Source organism: Procambarus clarkii, chromosome 7, assembly GCF_040958095.1.
Source record: "Procambarus clarkii isolate CNS0578487 chromosome 7, FALCON_Pclarkii_2.0, whole genome shotgun sequence".
NCBI lineage: Eukaryota > Metazoa > Arthropoda > Malacostraca > Decapoda > Cambaridae > Procambarus > Procambarus clarkii.
In genome coordinates, this window is record NC_091156.1 from 16,266,143 (window position 1) to 16,280,685 (window position 14,543).

The 14,543-nt window shown below is 46.5% G+C and overlaps 1 protein-coding gene across 5 annotated transcripts in view; it reads right to left on the reverse strand.

The window, feature by feature from the left end:
• Positions 1 to 14,543, reverse strand: part of LOC123761409 (6-phosphofructo-2-kinase/fructose-2,6-bisphosphatase) — a 274,084-nt gene that overhangs the window by 68,112 nt on the left and 191,429 nt on the right. For all 5 annotated transcript variants that reach the window (XM_045747431.2, XM_045747432.2, XM_069313301.1 and 2 more), the window contains one exon: positions 465 to 584. In XM_045747431.2, coding sequence (XP_045603387.2) covers positions 465 to 584 — 120 coding nt within the window. The remainder of the gene's footprint in view (positions 1 to 464; positions 585 to 14,543) is intronic.

Below are 14,543 nucleotides of genomic sequence, written 5' to 3' on the forward strand. Positions count from 1 at the left end.
GTTCCGATACTTATCTGTGAAACTTGCCGTTGTTGGTTTTTCTCCACTTACTTTCTGAATATTTCCTTGGTGAAGTGATTGTAATAATCCCTTGCTCCTGCACCTTTGAGAGAGGGGGCCAGGTTCTGGATCTGATCTCTAGGATGCCTAGGGATGCTGTGACTCATATATGTGAATTATATCTAAATCACACATCAGCAAATGAAGAAATTATGATGTTTTGGTCTGTCCTGGACCATTATTAAGTCAAAAATGGTCTAAGATGGAACAAATCATCATCATTTCCTCCTTTTCTGATGTGTGGGTTTAGATATCATATCTTCAGCCATGTTACTGTGACTTATCATCCTCATATGTGTGAAGACTCTCAGTGCAGCTAGCTACAGGGAGCCATCATTTACCCCTTACAGAAATTAGTGTACAAAATATAGAACAAACTAAAATCATGAATACGCTATACTTACTTTAGGAATATCTTGGTCCTTAATATACTGAGTAAGAGCTTCACCAAACTTCCGGCCTTTTTCGTTAAGGTCAGAATCACCACCTATTCTTCCCATTTCATTGTGGATGCTCTCACCATGCTGAAATATAGATGCAAATTAGCAAAAGCTCAAGTTTACACTGGTACCAAAGACCTGACAACCTAAACTGACATGACGAAATTTAACTTATACTTAATTATCTAATTGTTAGCTGCAGGAAGGAAGCTGTGCTTTACACGTTTGCTACCTCATGCCGAAATATGCGGCATCAAACCAAAACACACAGAGTGCGTGATGATGCAAATAGCGTCATTAATTTTAAAATTTGTAAGAATTCAACCTAATGTCTGAATAATATGGGACTTGTTTTAAAATGTGCGCCAACCTCTTTCCATTCTCTGTATACCCCACGTGGCATCTACATGGGCGTCCACCCACGCTGGAGGCTCATTGTTCTCATGACCTCGCTCGTGACAGCCATGGCCTCCCCTTGAGTCAAAAAGTTTCCCCATTCTCGTTATTTTACCTCAGGTATTTGTTGTTACTATTTTTATAAACACTGCAAATTGACTTCAAGATGGATAGTGATCAAGAATAGAGCCAATCCATGATGAAAGCAGTGAAAGAAACATGTACTGTACAACCTCGATTCACCATACTATATGGGATCAACCCCGGTTCACTGCAGGGTTGGATTCGTTGCAAGAGGCGTTTGCATCAGTCTTTTTGTTTTCTTGTAAACAATAAAAATGCATTATCATATTATACACTGTACCTATATACTGTATTACTACTCTACTAAAAAATATTGTGTTACAGTTATTTACCTTATTGTTGGAGTTATGTCTATTCTGAGTTCTCATGGAGTTGTGAATGCTGAACAGTAAATACATACTGTACAGTATTATGCCATTGGCACTGCACTGATAAGTAGTTCTGCTGTATGTCGAGTACTACAATACAGTTTATGAAAACTATTTTACACTAAAATTACTGTACTGCAACCTTAATTTTCACACTAACACTATGTACTTAAGTTTAACACTTATTCTAACTGTACACTCCACACATGATGTTCTTAGATGTTTGCATCAGCTTTGCTGGTGCTCGCTGCTGCTGTGCTTGCTTCAGCTGCTTCTGAGCTGGTGCTGGTTGCTGTTGTATTGGTGCTAGGTATGGCTGTGCTCGTGCTGAGAATGGCTATGCTAGTGTTGGGTACAGCTGTGCTCGCGCTGGGTACGGCTGTGCTTGTGCTGGGAATGGCTGTGCTCGTGCTGGGTACAGCTGTGCTCGCGCTGGGTACGACTGTGCTCGTGCTGGGAATGGCTGTGCTCGTGCTGGGTACAGCTGTGCTTGTGCTGGGTACAACTGTGCTCATGCTGGGTATGGCTGAGCTGGTTGATTTTCTGCTACTAGTTCTAGCAAATTACTGACTCATTTTCGGCACTAATAAGGACCTATTAGCAAAGTCTAATAAACAGCAAAGTCTAAACTCCGCAAACAGCAACGGACAAAAAGGCGAAGACAGTCTAAGAGCCAGGGCCCAAGCGGATTCCAAGGAAGAGGCGAGAATAAAAAAAACGTGGAACTGCATCCTGCAGGAATGGTGCGAACAGCTCCAACAATGCAGACGAAGCACGCACAGCCGTAGGCAATGCACCAGACCCAGATGTGGCCCGAGGTCTTCCACATCCTCCTCAAGCCAGTGTAAAGACAGCTCAACGAGGGAAAATAAACTCAGGGCCGAAACCAGCAGTCCACACGTACGCAAATCCTCCGCGACCAATGCAGCCGAAAGGGAATGAACCTGCACATGAAGCTGCATCACACCAACATCCCGCGAAAGGACCGGGGCAAATAAGCATGCATTGAGATGTTCAAGTCGCCCCCTGGAAGACCTGCAATGCCATCTGAGCCTCACGCCACTCAAGCGTGCGGGATTGACAGAACGTATGCCACCCCTCAAAAGAGAAGAGGAGGCAGTCTGCTAACCAGGACGACTCCGGAACTTCATAACGAAGCCAGTAAGGACACGAAGATCCATACACAAAGAAACGCGGATCCATTATAAAAGCATAATCCGGGTTGCATTGGAGGTAAGCCACAAGGGCCTCCCGCACCACATGCGACTGGACGAATGAAGCCGAAAACCTTCCGAAGGACAGAACCGACAGACCGACGAGGGGTCACGGAACCGAACCCAGGGGGCCTCGTAGCCTGGTGGATAGCGCGCAGGACTCGTAATTCTGTGGCGCGGGTTCGATTCCCGCACGAGGCAGAAACAAATGGGCAAAGTTTCTTTCACCCTGAATGCCCCTGTTACCTAGCAGTAAATAGGTACCTGGGAGTTAGTCAGCTGTCACGGGCTGCTTCCTGGGGGTGGAGGCCTGGTCGAGGACCGGGCCGCGGGGACACTAAAAAGCCCCGAAATCATCTCAAGATAACCTCAAGGGGTAAATGTCAAATCCAATTCGTACGAGAAGGGAGCGAAAGAGAACCCCTTTCCTTGTAACACCAAGCCCTGCTCTGAGGGTACAAAAACCCAGACGGGGTTCAATTTGACCCAAGGGCGCCTAACCCCCCCCCCCCAAGTCAACCCTTTCCCCTTCCCTGGAACCTCACTCCAAGGACCCGGGGCCAAGTTATCCTCCAAGCCCCTCCTGGCTCTAAAGAAAAGGCAGGAGGCATCAAAAACCAGCATTGAATGTAATGAAACGCCATTTTCTGGGCGAGTCCCAGAGGTTCCCCGGAGTTACCCAGGCTGATATGGATACCTGGTTGATACCTGGTTGATGGGGTTTTGGGAGTTCTTCTACTCCCCAAGCCCGGCCCGAGGCTTGGGCTACGTACCAACTAGACCCTGCCCCAACTCTGAGACCCTCAGATGCACAACAGAAGGGGAAGGACAAAGAGGGGCAGATGGAACCAAAGCCGAAGCAACTCCCACCCTCAAGTCCAGGTCCCTAAAACCAAAAAACCAGCGTTGAATGTAATGAAATGCCATTTTCTGGGTGAGCCCTGGAGGCTCCCTGGAGCTTATCGGGCTAATGTATGTTAGATTAGACCGGGACATTAGCCAAGAAGCTCAGACCTACCAGGGACCAGCGCCAGAACCTGGCCCCTTCAGAGAGGTTTCAGGGAGCAATGGCCCTGGAAAACCCCCTTGTGGTTGGGGTTTTCCTTATCTGCCATCGACCGGGGTTAGGCACCCAGAAAGGTAGGCATACCAAAACAAACCCCACATGGTAAAAAACTAAAACAAAAAACCAAAGAGTGAGGTAGAAACTCCCTACAATCCCAAGGAAACAAGCAAACATCACACTTTACTGCCGCACCGATCGTCCGCGCAGCCCTCCCCGCCCTGAGAGGGGGAGGGGGAAGCCCCGGACCTACCGCGCCGGCTGCCAAGCTTCAGTTCGGAAGCTAAGCTTCAACCAACGCGAAAAAAACGCCGACCGGTGGGAGGGAGGGTTGCCAGGGAGCCTCCGGGGCTCACCCAGAAAATGGAGTTTCATTACATTCAATACTGGTTTTCTGTGGGGAGCCCCTACGGCTCCCTGGAGCTTCATACCCAAAGAGAAAGAAAAGAAAGGGCTAACCCGGGAGGCGGCCGCCACAAACTTCGCAACGCGAAGCCGAGACAACAGGTTGCAACCTGCGACCCAAGGCAACAAGAACGCAAAGGAGCAGACGCGCATAAAGAATGGGCGGCCAAGAACCTGTGTGACCCTCAAATCCCTGCGCCCGAAATGAGTAATAGACGTCACCAACACAGCAGCAAAAGCTGCAAACGTCTGTACAGCACCGGCGCAAAGACCGCAGAGTGGAAGACTGAAAAACTCTGCGGATGACCTGGGAGACCCGAGCCCTGAAAACAGGGAACGAGGGGAACCGGATCAAACCAAAGCACATCCCCAGACACGGTACGCAGGTAACAGCAAAAAGCGCAACCGGACAACACAGGATGCACCCCTGGCCACACCAATCTAGCATTAACACTTTCGCGCTATCTGGACGCGCCGGCGCGTCCCGTTTCGTCTAACGCTAACGCATAGTGGACATAAAGTTGAGTCCTCTTTTAAAATATTTGTATAAAATTCAATTTTTATCCGATTTACTTTGGGTTTGTTTCAAACTGCGCGCTATGAGGCTCTCTTTCTCACCACTAGGCTGCATGGTACAATAATTTCATGAAAGGTGTGGATAACTTCGATCAAATGGTATTTTGTCCCAAACGGGTTGCAGGTGGGTGACTTTAGCCGTTTATACTGGTAATGCTTCCCCCATATCATGTATTATATGCATATGTCTGTTTAGGGAATTTTATTCCGATCAATATACAACCAAAAATAACTGTGTGCAACAAGTATAAACTTGACAAACATAACAAAAGTAAAAACATTTCGTGTGTGTTTGACGCTCACTGATATGTTCCAACGTTGTTTTATATTTGGCGCTATTCTAACTTACGCTTTGTTGATATTTTTTACCTATGGGCACATAGAACATTCTATTGCGAACACATTGACACAAAAATGAATGACGTACATAGAAAATTAATGTCATGAGAGTGAAATAAGTATAAACTTTCAAAGCGCCGTGCGTCGTCCCGTCACCGATACCGGGTAACAATTTCACCACTTCCCACACTCTTGCGGGCGGGCCGCATCATTATTCTACGCTTATATTCATATCACCGTGTTGGGAATTTCATTGCGAGTCCATTGATACCAAAATTAACGCTGTAGAATAAGTGTGGAGGTGATTACAATCCCAAGAGTAAAAACATTTTGTTGCTCATGGGCGCTCACGGCGAGTCATCTTCGTAGTTATTTATTTGGTGCTGGTATCCCTATACGTTTCGTGACTTTTTTTACTGATGTTCTTCTAGAGAATTTTATTGCGAACACGTTGGTACCAAAATGAAATACGTAGCATGAGAACTAAGGTCAGAAGAGTAAAAAGAGTATACACATTTTTGTTTTTACGCTTAAGCGATAAAAACGCCGCACGCACATTCGGTTGGCTGAGTGACCTTCGCGGAAAGCGCGAAAGTGTTAATAACCCAAGAACCCCTCTGGAAAGCAGCCGTCTCGACCGTCGCCAGGACGGAGAAAGGCTGCACACATATAAATCTGCCACCAGTACCAAAGAGCAGAAACCTGAACCAAAGGGGCTACCACAAACTGAGGAGAAGATAAGAAGGCACCCTGATCAAGGACCAGGACGGTTCAGGCGACGCATGAGCAGGCCGGAGGTGAAACAAAACACGAGAAAGCGTACGAAACTGGGCAGGTGTGACGTCCACCCCGAATGCAAGCTGGAGCGGCTCCGCCAGCGCCTCACCAAACGAGGCGACAGTAAAAACATCAAATAACTGCAGTCCTGAAAACCCAAGAGAGGACAAGACAACCCGATGCGAAAGAGACGACAACCTACGAAGAGCAAGAAAAAGTGCATAGAAACGCCAGGAACGTCATACTGTCGCCAAGACGACGCTCGCAGGTGGGACACCGTCAATAAAGCCACCTGAACACCACAGAGGTGGTGATACCTGCGTCAAAATACCAGACGCGAAGAGCCGAGGAGAAGGCCGAACCAGTCACGTACAGGACCGATCCGACCTGCCGAAAAAGGCGGAGCCGCGGGAAAACGCCCCGGGTTCGGGCACCTATCAAGCAGCGTCCGAAAATAAAGCTGGGCCGGCCACCAAGGAACCATAAGGACTGCTCTTGTGGGATAGGCTGCTGCGGAACCCTGTGGTTCCGGGAAGAACCACCAGAGAACAGTCCGAACGGAGCCGAATGGTAGAGCACCGAGTGACCCAAACCCTCTGAAGCGCAAACCAGACAGCCACGAACTCCCGAACCGTGCTGTGAGCCCGACGGACAGACAGACTCCTCCATCTCCGGCCGATCTGGTGAGCACTGGTCACAAAGCCCCAGCCGAGAGATGACCCGTCCGTGAACACATCGAATGAAGGCTCGGGGAGGTGCCAAGGCACGGAACCCCGAAAACCTCAAAGAGGAAGCTGGTGACGCAGCACCAACACAAGATCCCCGGAGGAACGAGCCCAACGATTGCAAGAGGCGGAAGGGGAGTCTCCGAAGGAACCAAACAGATGCGGAAGCCAAACCTGACCCTGCAGGCAGACCAGCACGTCGCAGTTCAGACTTCTGCACAACCGCTCAAGCAACCGCTGAGCAACCCAGGACCCCCTCATGAACAGCCGAAGGCGGGACCACAGCCGCAGTAACACTTCTGGAGGGAAAGACAAGGAGTGGCCCAATAGCCCTAAACAAGGCCCAGGCCCGAACCCAGGACAGAAACAGATGGAATGGCCTCCAGATCACCAGGAAACCAAACCCGGCAATCTGGAAAGAACCACACCCCTGGCAAGCAGACAAGCGGACTGACTGGGAGCCCACACCAGCCAGTCGTCGAAGTAGGCCAGACACCAAATCTCAAGCAGACTCAGACAGGGCACTAAGATCCGGAAAGATGCAAAAATACACCAAGTGCCAATTACAAAATAGGGAAGGCAACATAAGCAGCAAGCCTGAAGCCCTACCACCAACTGTGCCAGTCCCGAAAAACTGGAGAGGAACGTGCCACGAATTGACCTGGAGGTCCAGGGCCACCATCCAGGCACCCGGCCCCAACAGAAGCCGGAGAGGAGACAACAGTCCTCCGAGGAGGGCATAGAATCCAGGGCGCAGACTGAAGAAGTCCAGAAGAACCGCAGATGCGAAAGGCCCATGACTGCAAGGAGCAGATGGGAACCCCAGAGGGATGGAGACCACGTCCAACGCACCCACTAAGATGACATGACGAAGTGCAGGGGGAAGAAGCCCACCCCGCCAGCTCTGAACCCCCCAAAGGGGGAAAAGCCGTCCACCAATGCCACCAGAGGCCGGAAGACAACCTAACGCGCCCACCAACAGTGGGACAATGCGAGAGTCAACAGAGCAAGCTGCTCCCCCAGTGCCCTGTCAACAGAGAAGGGAACAGAGCCCCTTCCGAAAGAAAAAGTACACATACACATACACATTATGTATATACACATACATATACATATGCACATACACATACACATTATGTATATACACATACATATACATATGCACATACACACAAGGTATGTTACACACACATGTGTATACACATGTGCACACACATACAGCGTACACATGTATATGCGTACACACACACATTCACTTTAAAAGAAAAGTACAAGCTGCCGACCAGTGGGCAGAGAGCACCACACCGGCCAGGCAAAGAAGGCACAAAACTGCATCAAAAGGCCCACCTCGACAACAAAACCTCAAAGTTCCAGCACGACCACAACATATGCCAAGACCCAAAAGGATCAGTCTGCAAGCCACGAAGACCCCGGAACTCCAGAAGGCAGAACCGGGTCACACGAGGAAACAAAGCCCCCTGAACCCACAAAGGGGGCCTAAGAGGAAGAAACCTAAGGAAGGAAACCAAAGAACCCAAAGGAACCCAGAATCGAACCAGGGGGAGCCCAAACCACCACATTTGCCGGCAGAGAACACTACAGAAAGGCAAAGCACAGCCCCCAGACAGAACCCCCATGAAAACAGTCATAACAGACCGAAAACTGAGAGACAAGGTGTGGGAGCAAGCATAACAGCCAGGGACACTGAGCCCAATGTAACAAGAGAGCAGTACATAGTACATGAACATCATAACAGCATGAACAGGCCACGTGGAGGATGAACAACCCACAGGCGCCAGACAGGCGGCGGCAGACAATGTAAAGTTACACCTCTGTACAAGTTAGCCATAGAGTCAGGTCAACGGTCATCGAATCACAAAGAGGTCAGAGTTGTTGCCGCCATGATAATCTTCAGGGATTAACCCCTAAACATCAAATGTAGAACCCTCATGTTCAGCTGAGGAGCAGCAGATCATGGGACGGACAGTTGAGTGGGCGCAGCCCAGTAGGAAGGTGTGTGTGGACTCGGGGAAGGAACATCATCTCCCGGAAACGGTGGAACAACATACGAGTAAGTACGGCTCTCTTGTACTAAAGCACCTCATTCAGTACCCTTGGCCTCTAGTAGGGGATATAGTTAGGGAGTGTCTTATTTAATTATTTCAAATAAAGTCAGATATTAAGTGTTATTAAATGTGTATTAATGGTTCCTTGCCTAGTGATATTGGGCCTACCGTCCCCTTTGCCCTAGTGACCTAGTGCTCTTAATTATTCAGTACTCCTCCCCCCGTTCGTCTTCCGTGTTGAGGTGTTAGTATTGGTGTGTCCCGCCTTATTCTTGTGTACACTATAGTTCCCAAGTGGTCAGGATTATTCGAGTGTCAGGCCAGGATCCTTGTACCGTTCAATTGTCCCCTACACCTGTCCTGGTAGGTTATTCCATCTGCAAGACCTACGAATCTCACTCCGGTCCCCTGTCCGGTAACTCAGGGTGGTGGCAGCGTCACTCGGTAACTCATACGATAGGCTGTGACTACGATTATCTCTATCTTCCTGTCTCACTCTCCCTCACTAGTGTCTCACTCTCCCTCGCCCTCACGCGCTCTCGTTCTCCCTCCCTTGGTCTCGTTCTCGCTCTGCCTCACTCTTCCTCTCTCTCTCCTCTCTCTCCTCTCTCTCTCCTCCCCCTCTCTCTCTCTCTCTCTCTCCTCCCCCTCTCTCTCTCTCTCTCTCTCTCTCTCTCTCTCTCTCTCTCTCTTCTGTTTACTGGTTTACGTCTTCGTATGACGGCCCGAGTGTTAACATCTTACATGATCGATAGCATCTGTTATTACCATAGAAAGAGCGGAGATTGCACGGTTAGCTCAGTGGTAGTAGCGGGTGCGCGGTCGAGATAGATACAAGGCGAGATATTACAATCAGGGTCATTACAATGGTGGCTTAGCGGTGGTGAACATTGTTTTACAGTGTTCAGTCTCACGCGTCTTGTGCCGTTCGGTGTAGCTATTAAGTAGTTTTAAGCGGTGGTTCTGTTCAAATTATCGCGATTGACTGATTTACTCCAATTGAACGCGATAATCTGAGGTGTACTGGTATTGTACAGCATGCTAGTGTGGACTAGTGTGTCAGTTGACTCACGTCTAGGGACGCCTGGCGTTTGAAGTCTGGTCACAGGAGTGGCAAAAGTTTTGAGTTGTTGACCGGCGAAGAAGCTAGGGAAACACTCTGGGTCACGTGATGTGGCTGTAGGTTTAAGGAGTAAGAGTTAAGCGCATACGAGCAGTAATTACAGTATCCACTCAATTTAACGGCCTCTTTTATACCGATCTGCCGGTATTAACGACCGGTTTGGGAGCCCAGTATCTAGAGCCTGCTATACCGGTCTGCGGTCAATATTACCGACAGTCGGTATTGGGTTTGTTGTGGCATCAGCGTCCCCTCACATGGCGACCAGGCCGCCACCGACCTGGATCGTCCAGAGTCATATATTACATCTTAATTTTCTTTTAAAATGATTCACTTTAATGAAGAAAATTGTAAATTATTATTAATAAAATATTTTGAAACAGTTTTTATTAAGCAAAAGTCTTTGTTTTCTTATTAAATACCTTTTATAGTATGTATAGGCACTAGGTATTTTTTTTCCCACGGACCTAGTATGTACTCCGCCGGGCCATGTGTTCCCATTGTTTACCGTGAACTCGCGCGGCTAGCTTCAATTGTGAAGGATATTACTGTACTGTAATTGTGATCTTTTTAATTTACAAAATGCCAAAAGTTACCCAAAGGAAGCGCCTGACGGTTGCACAGAAGCTGGAGTTAATTAAGAAACTTGATAAAGGATATTCTCATGCACGAGCAGCAGCAGAGTTTAACATCGGGAAAAGTACAGTAAGTGACATCAAGAAACAGAAGGATACTCTATTAAAATATGTGAGCACAACAGAGTGTGCTACTTCTGGTGCTGCATGTTCGAGAAAAACAGTAAAGTCTGGTCAGTATCCACAATTGGATGCTGCAGTGTATAAGTGGTTTATTCAGCACCGCACAATTGGCATGGCAATAAGATTTGAAGAGCTTAAAGTTGCAGCAAGTAAACTTGCCATTCAATTAGGTATAAAAGATTTCAGTGCAAGTGATGGGTGGGTTGGAAGATTTAAGGCTCGGCATAACATTTCAAACACCAAAAAAATTTCTGGTGAGGCGTCAAGTGCTGATCCCACTAATGTTGATTCATTCAAGGCTAAATTAAACGAGTACATTGTCAGTAATAATTTAAGGAAATATCAAGTATATAATGCTGATGAGACTGGGTTTATGTGGCGAGCTGTACCAAGTACATCCTTAACCAGTAGGATGCAGGAAAATATTCCTGGACGAAAGATAAGCAAGGAACGGCTCTCAGTCTTGCTCTGTGCTAATGCTGATGCCTCTCACAGGACAAAATGTGCCGTGGTAGGCAAGTCTAAAAATCCTCGAGCCTTAAAAAATATAATGCAGGCATTACCTGTAATATATTACAATTCTAAGAAATCATGGTTTAATCAAATAATATTTACGAACTGGTTTGAAAACCACTTTTGCAAAGAAGTCAGAGAATTCCAGATCAACAAATGTGGAATAAAGGCCAGTGAGGTTAAGGCATTGTTGCTGCTAGATAATGCCCCTGCTCATCCCATTAGCAAGTTAATTTCAAGGGATGGCAGAATAAAATGCATGGCACTTCCACCAAACACAACATCCTTGATCCAGCCCATGGACCAAGGTGTTATCCTTGCTGCTAAACGTATGTACCAAACAGCAATGCTTGAAGATGTTTTAGTTGTTTTACCTAGCGAGGAAGATGAATTGACAGGAAAGGATACAAGGGCTCAAAGAACACTAGAAAATCTAAAAAAGTACACAATCAGGGAAGCAATATTCCACTGGGCTAGGCTTTGGAATAAAGTGAAAGAAACCACACTAACAAATTCATGGAAGAAACTGTTAACAGAGAGGCCTAGATGTGAAGCAGCAGTATCTGATAGTGAATTCGAAGGTTTTGAAAATGAAGCCAATGATTTTGAAGGGTTTGAAGAAACGATCCGAACAATGTTGCTCCAAGCTGGTCAGGGTGTACAAGTGAATGATATCAATGAATGGTTAGGAAATGATTACGATCCTGGTTATGAATTGTTAACTGAAGAAGAGATTGCGCAAAGTGTTCTCGGAAATGACTCTGATGACACTGATGACTCTGATGATGACTCGGACGATGTTGGTGAGGCTCTGCCTAGAGGTGTCGGATATCAGAAAAGATTGGAACAAGTTGAGGAACTCATTGAATATTCAATAAAAAGTAAACATGAGGTTATTGGAAATTTTTATGTACACCTTACAGCCTTAAAGCAATGTCTCAAAACGTTAGCCAGAGAAAATCAGATTCAGACAAAAATAGATAAATTCATGATTTCAACGGTTCGTGAAAAATCTTCGTCGACAAGCGATGCTGCACCCGTCGATGCTGAATTACCATCGACAAGTCGTGGAGCATCCGCCAGCAATGAATGCTCTACAAGCCATGCTGCACCCGCCGATGCTGAATTCCCATCGACAAGTCGTGGAACATCCGCCAGCAACGAATGCTCTACAAGCCATGTTGCACCCGCCAATGCTGAATTCCCACCAAGTCGTGACAAGTCATCCACTAACGATATAAAATATGACTGAAAGGCATATAAATTAGTGTAAAAAGTGTTGATAGAGTACAGTATTGTAAGTGTTAATGATTAATTAAGCCTAGACAAAAAGATACTGTACAGTGTAAATATACAGTAGAAATAATTGTCAATAGTGAAGTAGAATTAGAACTCATGTGAATTAGTAGTAAGGCTAGCTGTTGTGTGAAGTGAGTGCCTGAAAATAATTGTACATATAAAACAAGCGCTGCAGAGGATGACGTAATCATCACAGCTTCGTAATCTTCAGCTTCATTAAAAGTAAGTCAATTTACCAATTTTATTATAGTATTACAAGATATTAATTGTTTTTTTTTCAACAAAAGCTACATATTAGTCTCTGCAAATGTATATTCTATCGTCAGCAGAGAAAAGGTGAGCTCAAAATATTTCGTCTTGGCTAGCTCTCAGTGACAAGGCTCGATCGCCATTGTTATGGCATGGCCGCCACAGCCTGTGTTGTAACATTAAAAGTAAGTCAATTTACCAATTTTATTATAGTATTACAAGATATTAGTTGTTTTTTTTTTAACAAAAGCTACATATTAGTCTCTGCAAATGTATATTCTATCGTCAGCAGAGAAAAGGTGAGCTCAAAATATTTCGTCTTGGCTAGCTCTCAGTGACAAGGCTCGATCGCCATTGTTATGGCATGGCCGCCACAGCCTGTGTCGTAACATTAAAAATGCATTACCTGCACTGTTCAGGGTAAATCAAAACACATCTCTAAAATTTGATTAAGACAATATTAACTCACTGATTGATACATGAAATATTTTTCAATACAAAGGAATGAATCAATTTTTTCCCACCCATCTGGACTTGATCAGAGCGTGTTCACACATCATCCATGCAGCAGCCAGCAACTGGCTTAATCGTCGGCCGTGCACTAAATTGGAATGCAATTACACAATGAACTTTATTTAATTTTAGTTATACAGTATAAAATATATCCTACCTGAATGTTACTTGAAAAATTACCCGACCCGACTTAACGTCGGAAATAACGGAGCTCCGTAAATAACGACTTGGGCTCAGCCCCATATAGGCTGTTAAATTGAGTGGATACTGATAGGAAGTACAAATAGTTTCTATCAGTGAATTATTGTTAATGAATAGTGCGTGGGAAATTGTGTATTGGTATTGCGTATGAGAAATTGTCTCAACGCGGTGAAAGTAATATCGATTATTATCTGTCATAAGAGCAGGCAGATTTAAAACTAATTACGTTTTTTTTTTTGTTTTAGAAGTGAAAATGAAATTACCATCCTTGTTAAGTAAAAGGGGCTATTTATAATGATGTTGTGAGTTTTTGTCTTGTTCTCAGTGAATTATTGTTAATTCCAAAGATTTTTTTTTTAATTTTTTTTTTTTCAACATTTTTGGGTCAGCGCTAGTCCGGTGAACTAGTCGTTCGGACGTAGTTTATTGGCATCATGAGTTCAGATAGGACTTTAAGGAGTCAGGGAGGGCTTAGCCAACGGGACCTTCAAGCAGTACAGCCGAGACAGGCTGTCCAAGTGGATAGCACGGTTCAAGAGTCAGGTGACGACCCACAAGGTGCAGGTGATGGGGTCACATCAGGTCACATGCTGGGTAGCCTTCCTTTGTCCACCCCTGATACTCAGCAGCCTAATGACATCACCCCTCCCCCACTTCCTCCCAGACCGACCTCCCAACCCAACACCCCAGGGGCGCGGCGGCCTGCACCTTCCCCACATACCCCTCCCCAACCACCCCCCCTCCCACCTTACCCATCCTCAGAAATTAGGAAGCGCCTCTCTGAACCCCTGTATGTGAACCTTCCGGCAGGGCGCGTACATACGCCTACCCAGGGGTCCACCCAGGGGTCCGGTCAGGTGACTGTCCCCACCAATACCACCCCACCTCTCCCCCCTCGCAACCCCAACCTTGGTCAGACGACCAAACCCTCTTCTACCATCCCATGCCTTGCCCAGAACCAACCCCTAGAATCCCCTACCTCACACCATCACCCCACCCAACCCTTCCCCCCACCTGACCATCACTATAACCCTACCTTACACCAACCCTTCCCTACCCATTACCAGCCCTTCCCTAACCATGGCCAACATCTACACTCCATGCCCCCTGCGTCTCATGGTATGCGTCAGCCCCCATTTTCATCATTCTCATTGCCTAGACCAGTGTTACCCAAACTAATTTGCAAAGAGTTACCAACAAATATAGTGGAACGTAACCGGAAAATAGACGACTGGCTAGGGCAAGTAGGTTCATGTTTGTCAGCTGCCCAGGATGACTGGGTGAAAATTAATTTAGCAGCGGGAGCGTGTATAGACCCTAATGGTTCAATAATGCAGGACCAAGAGTTTCAATATTTGCAAACATGGCCAGAGTTTG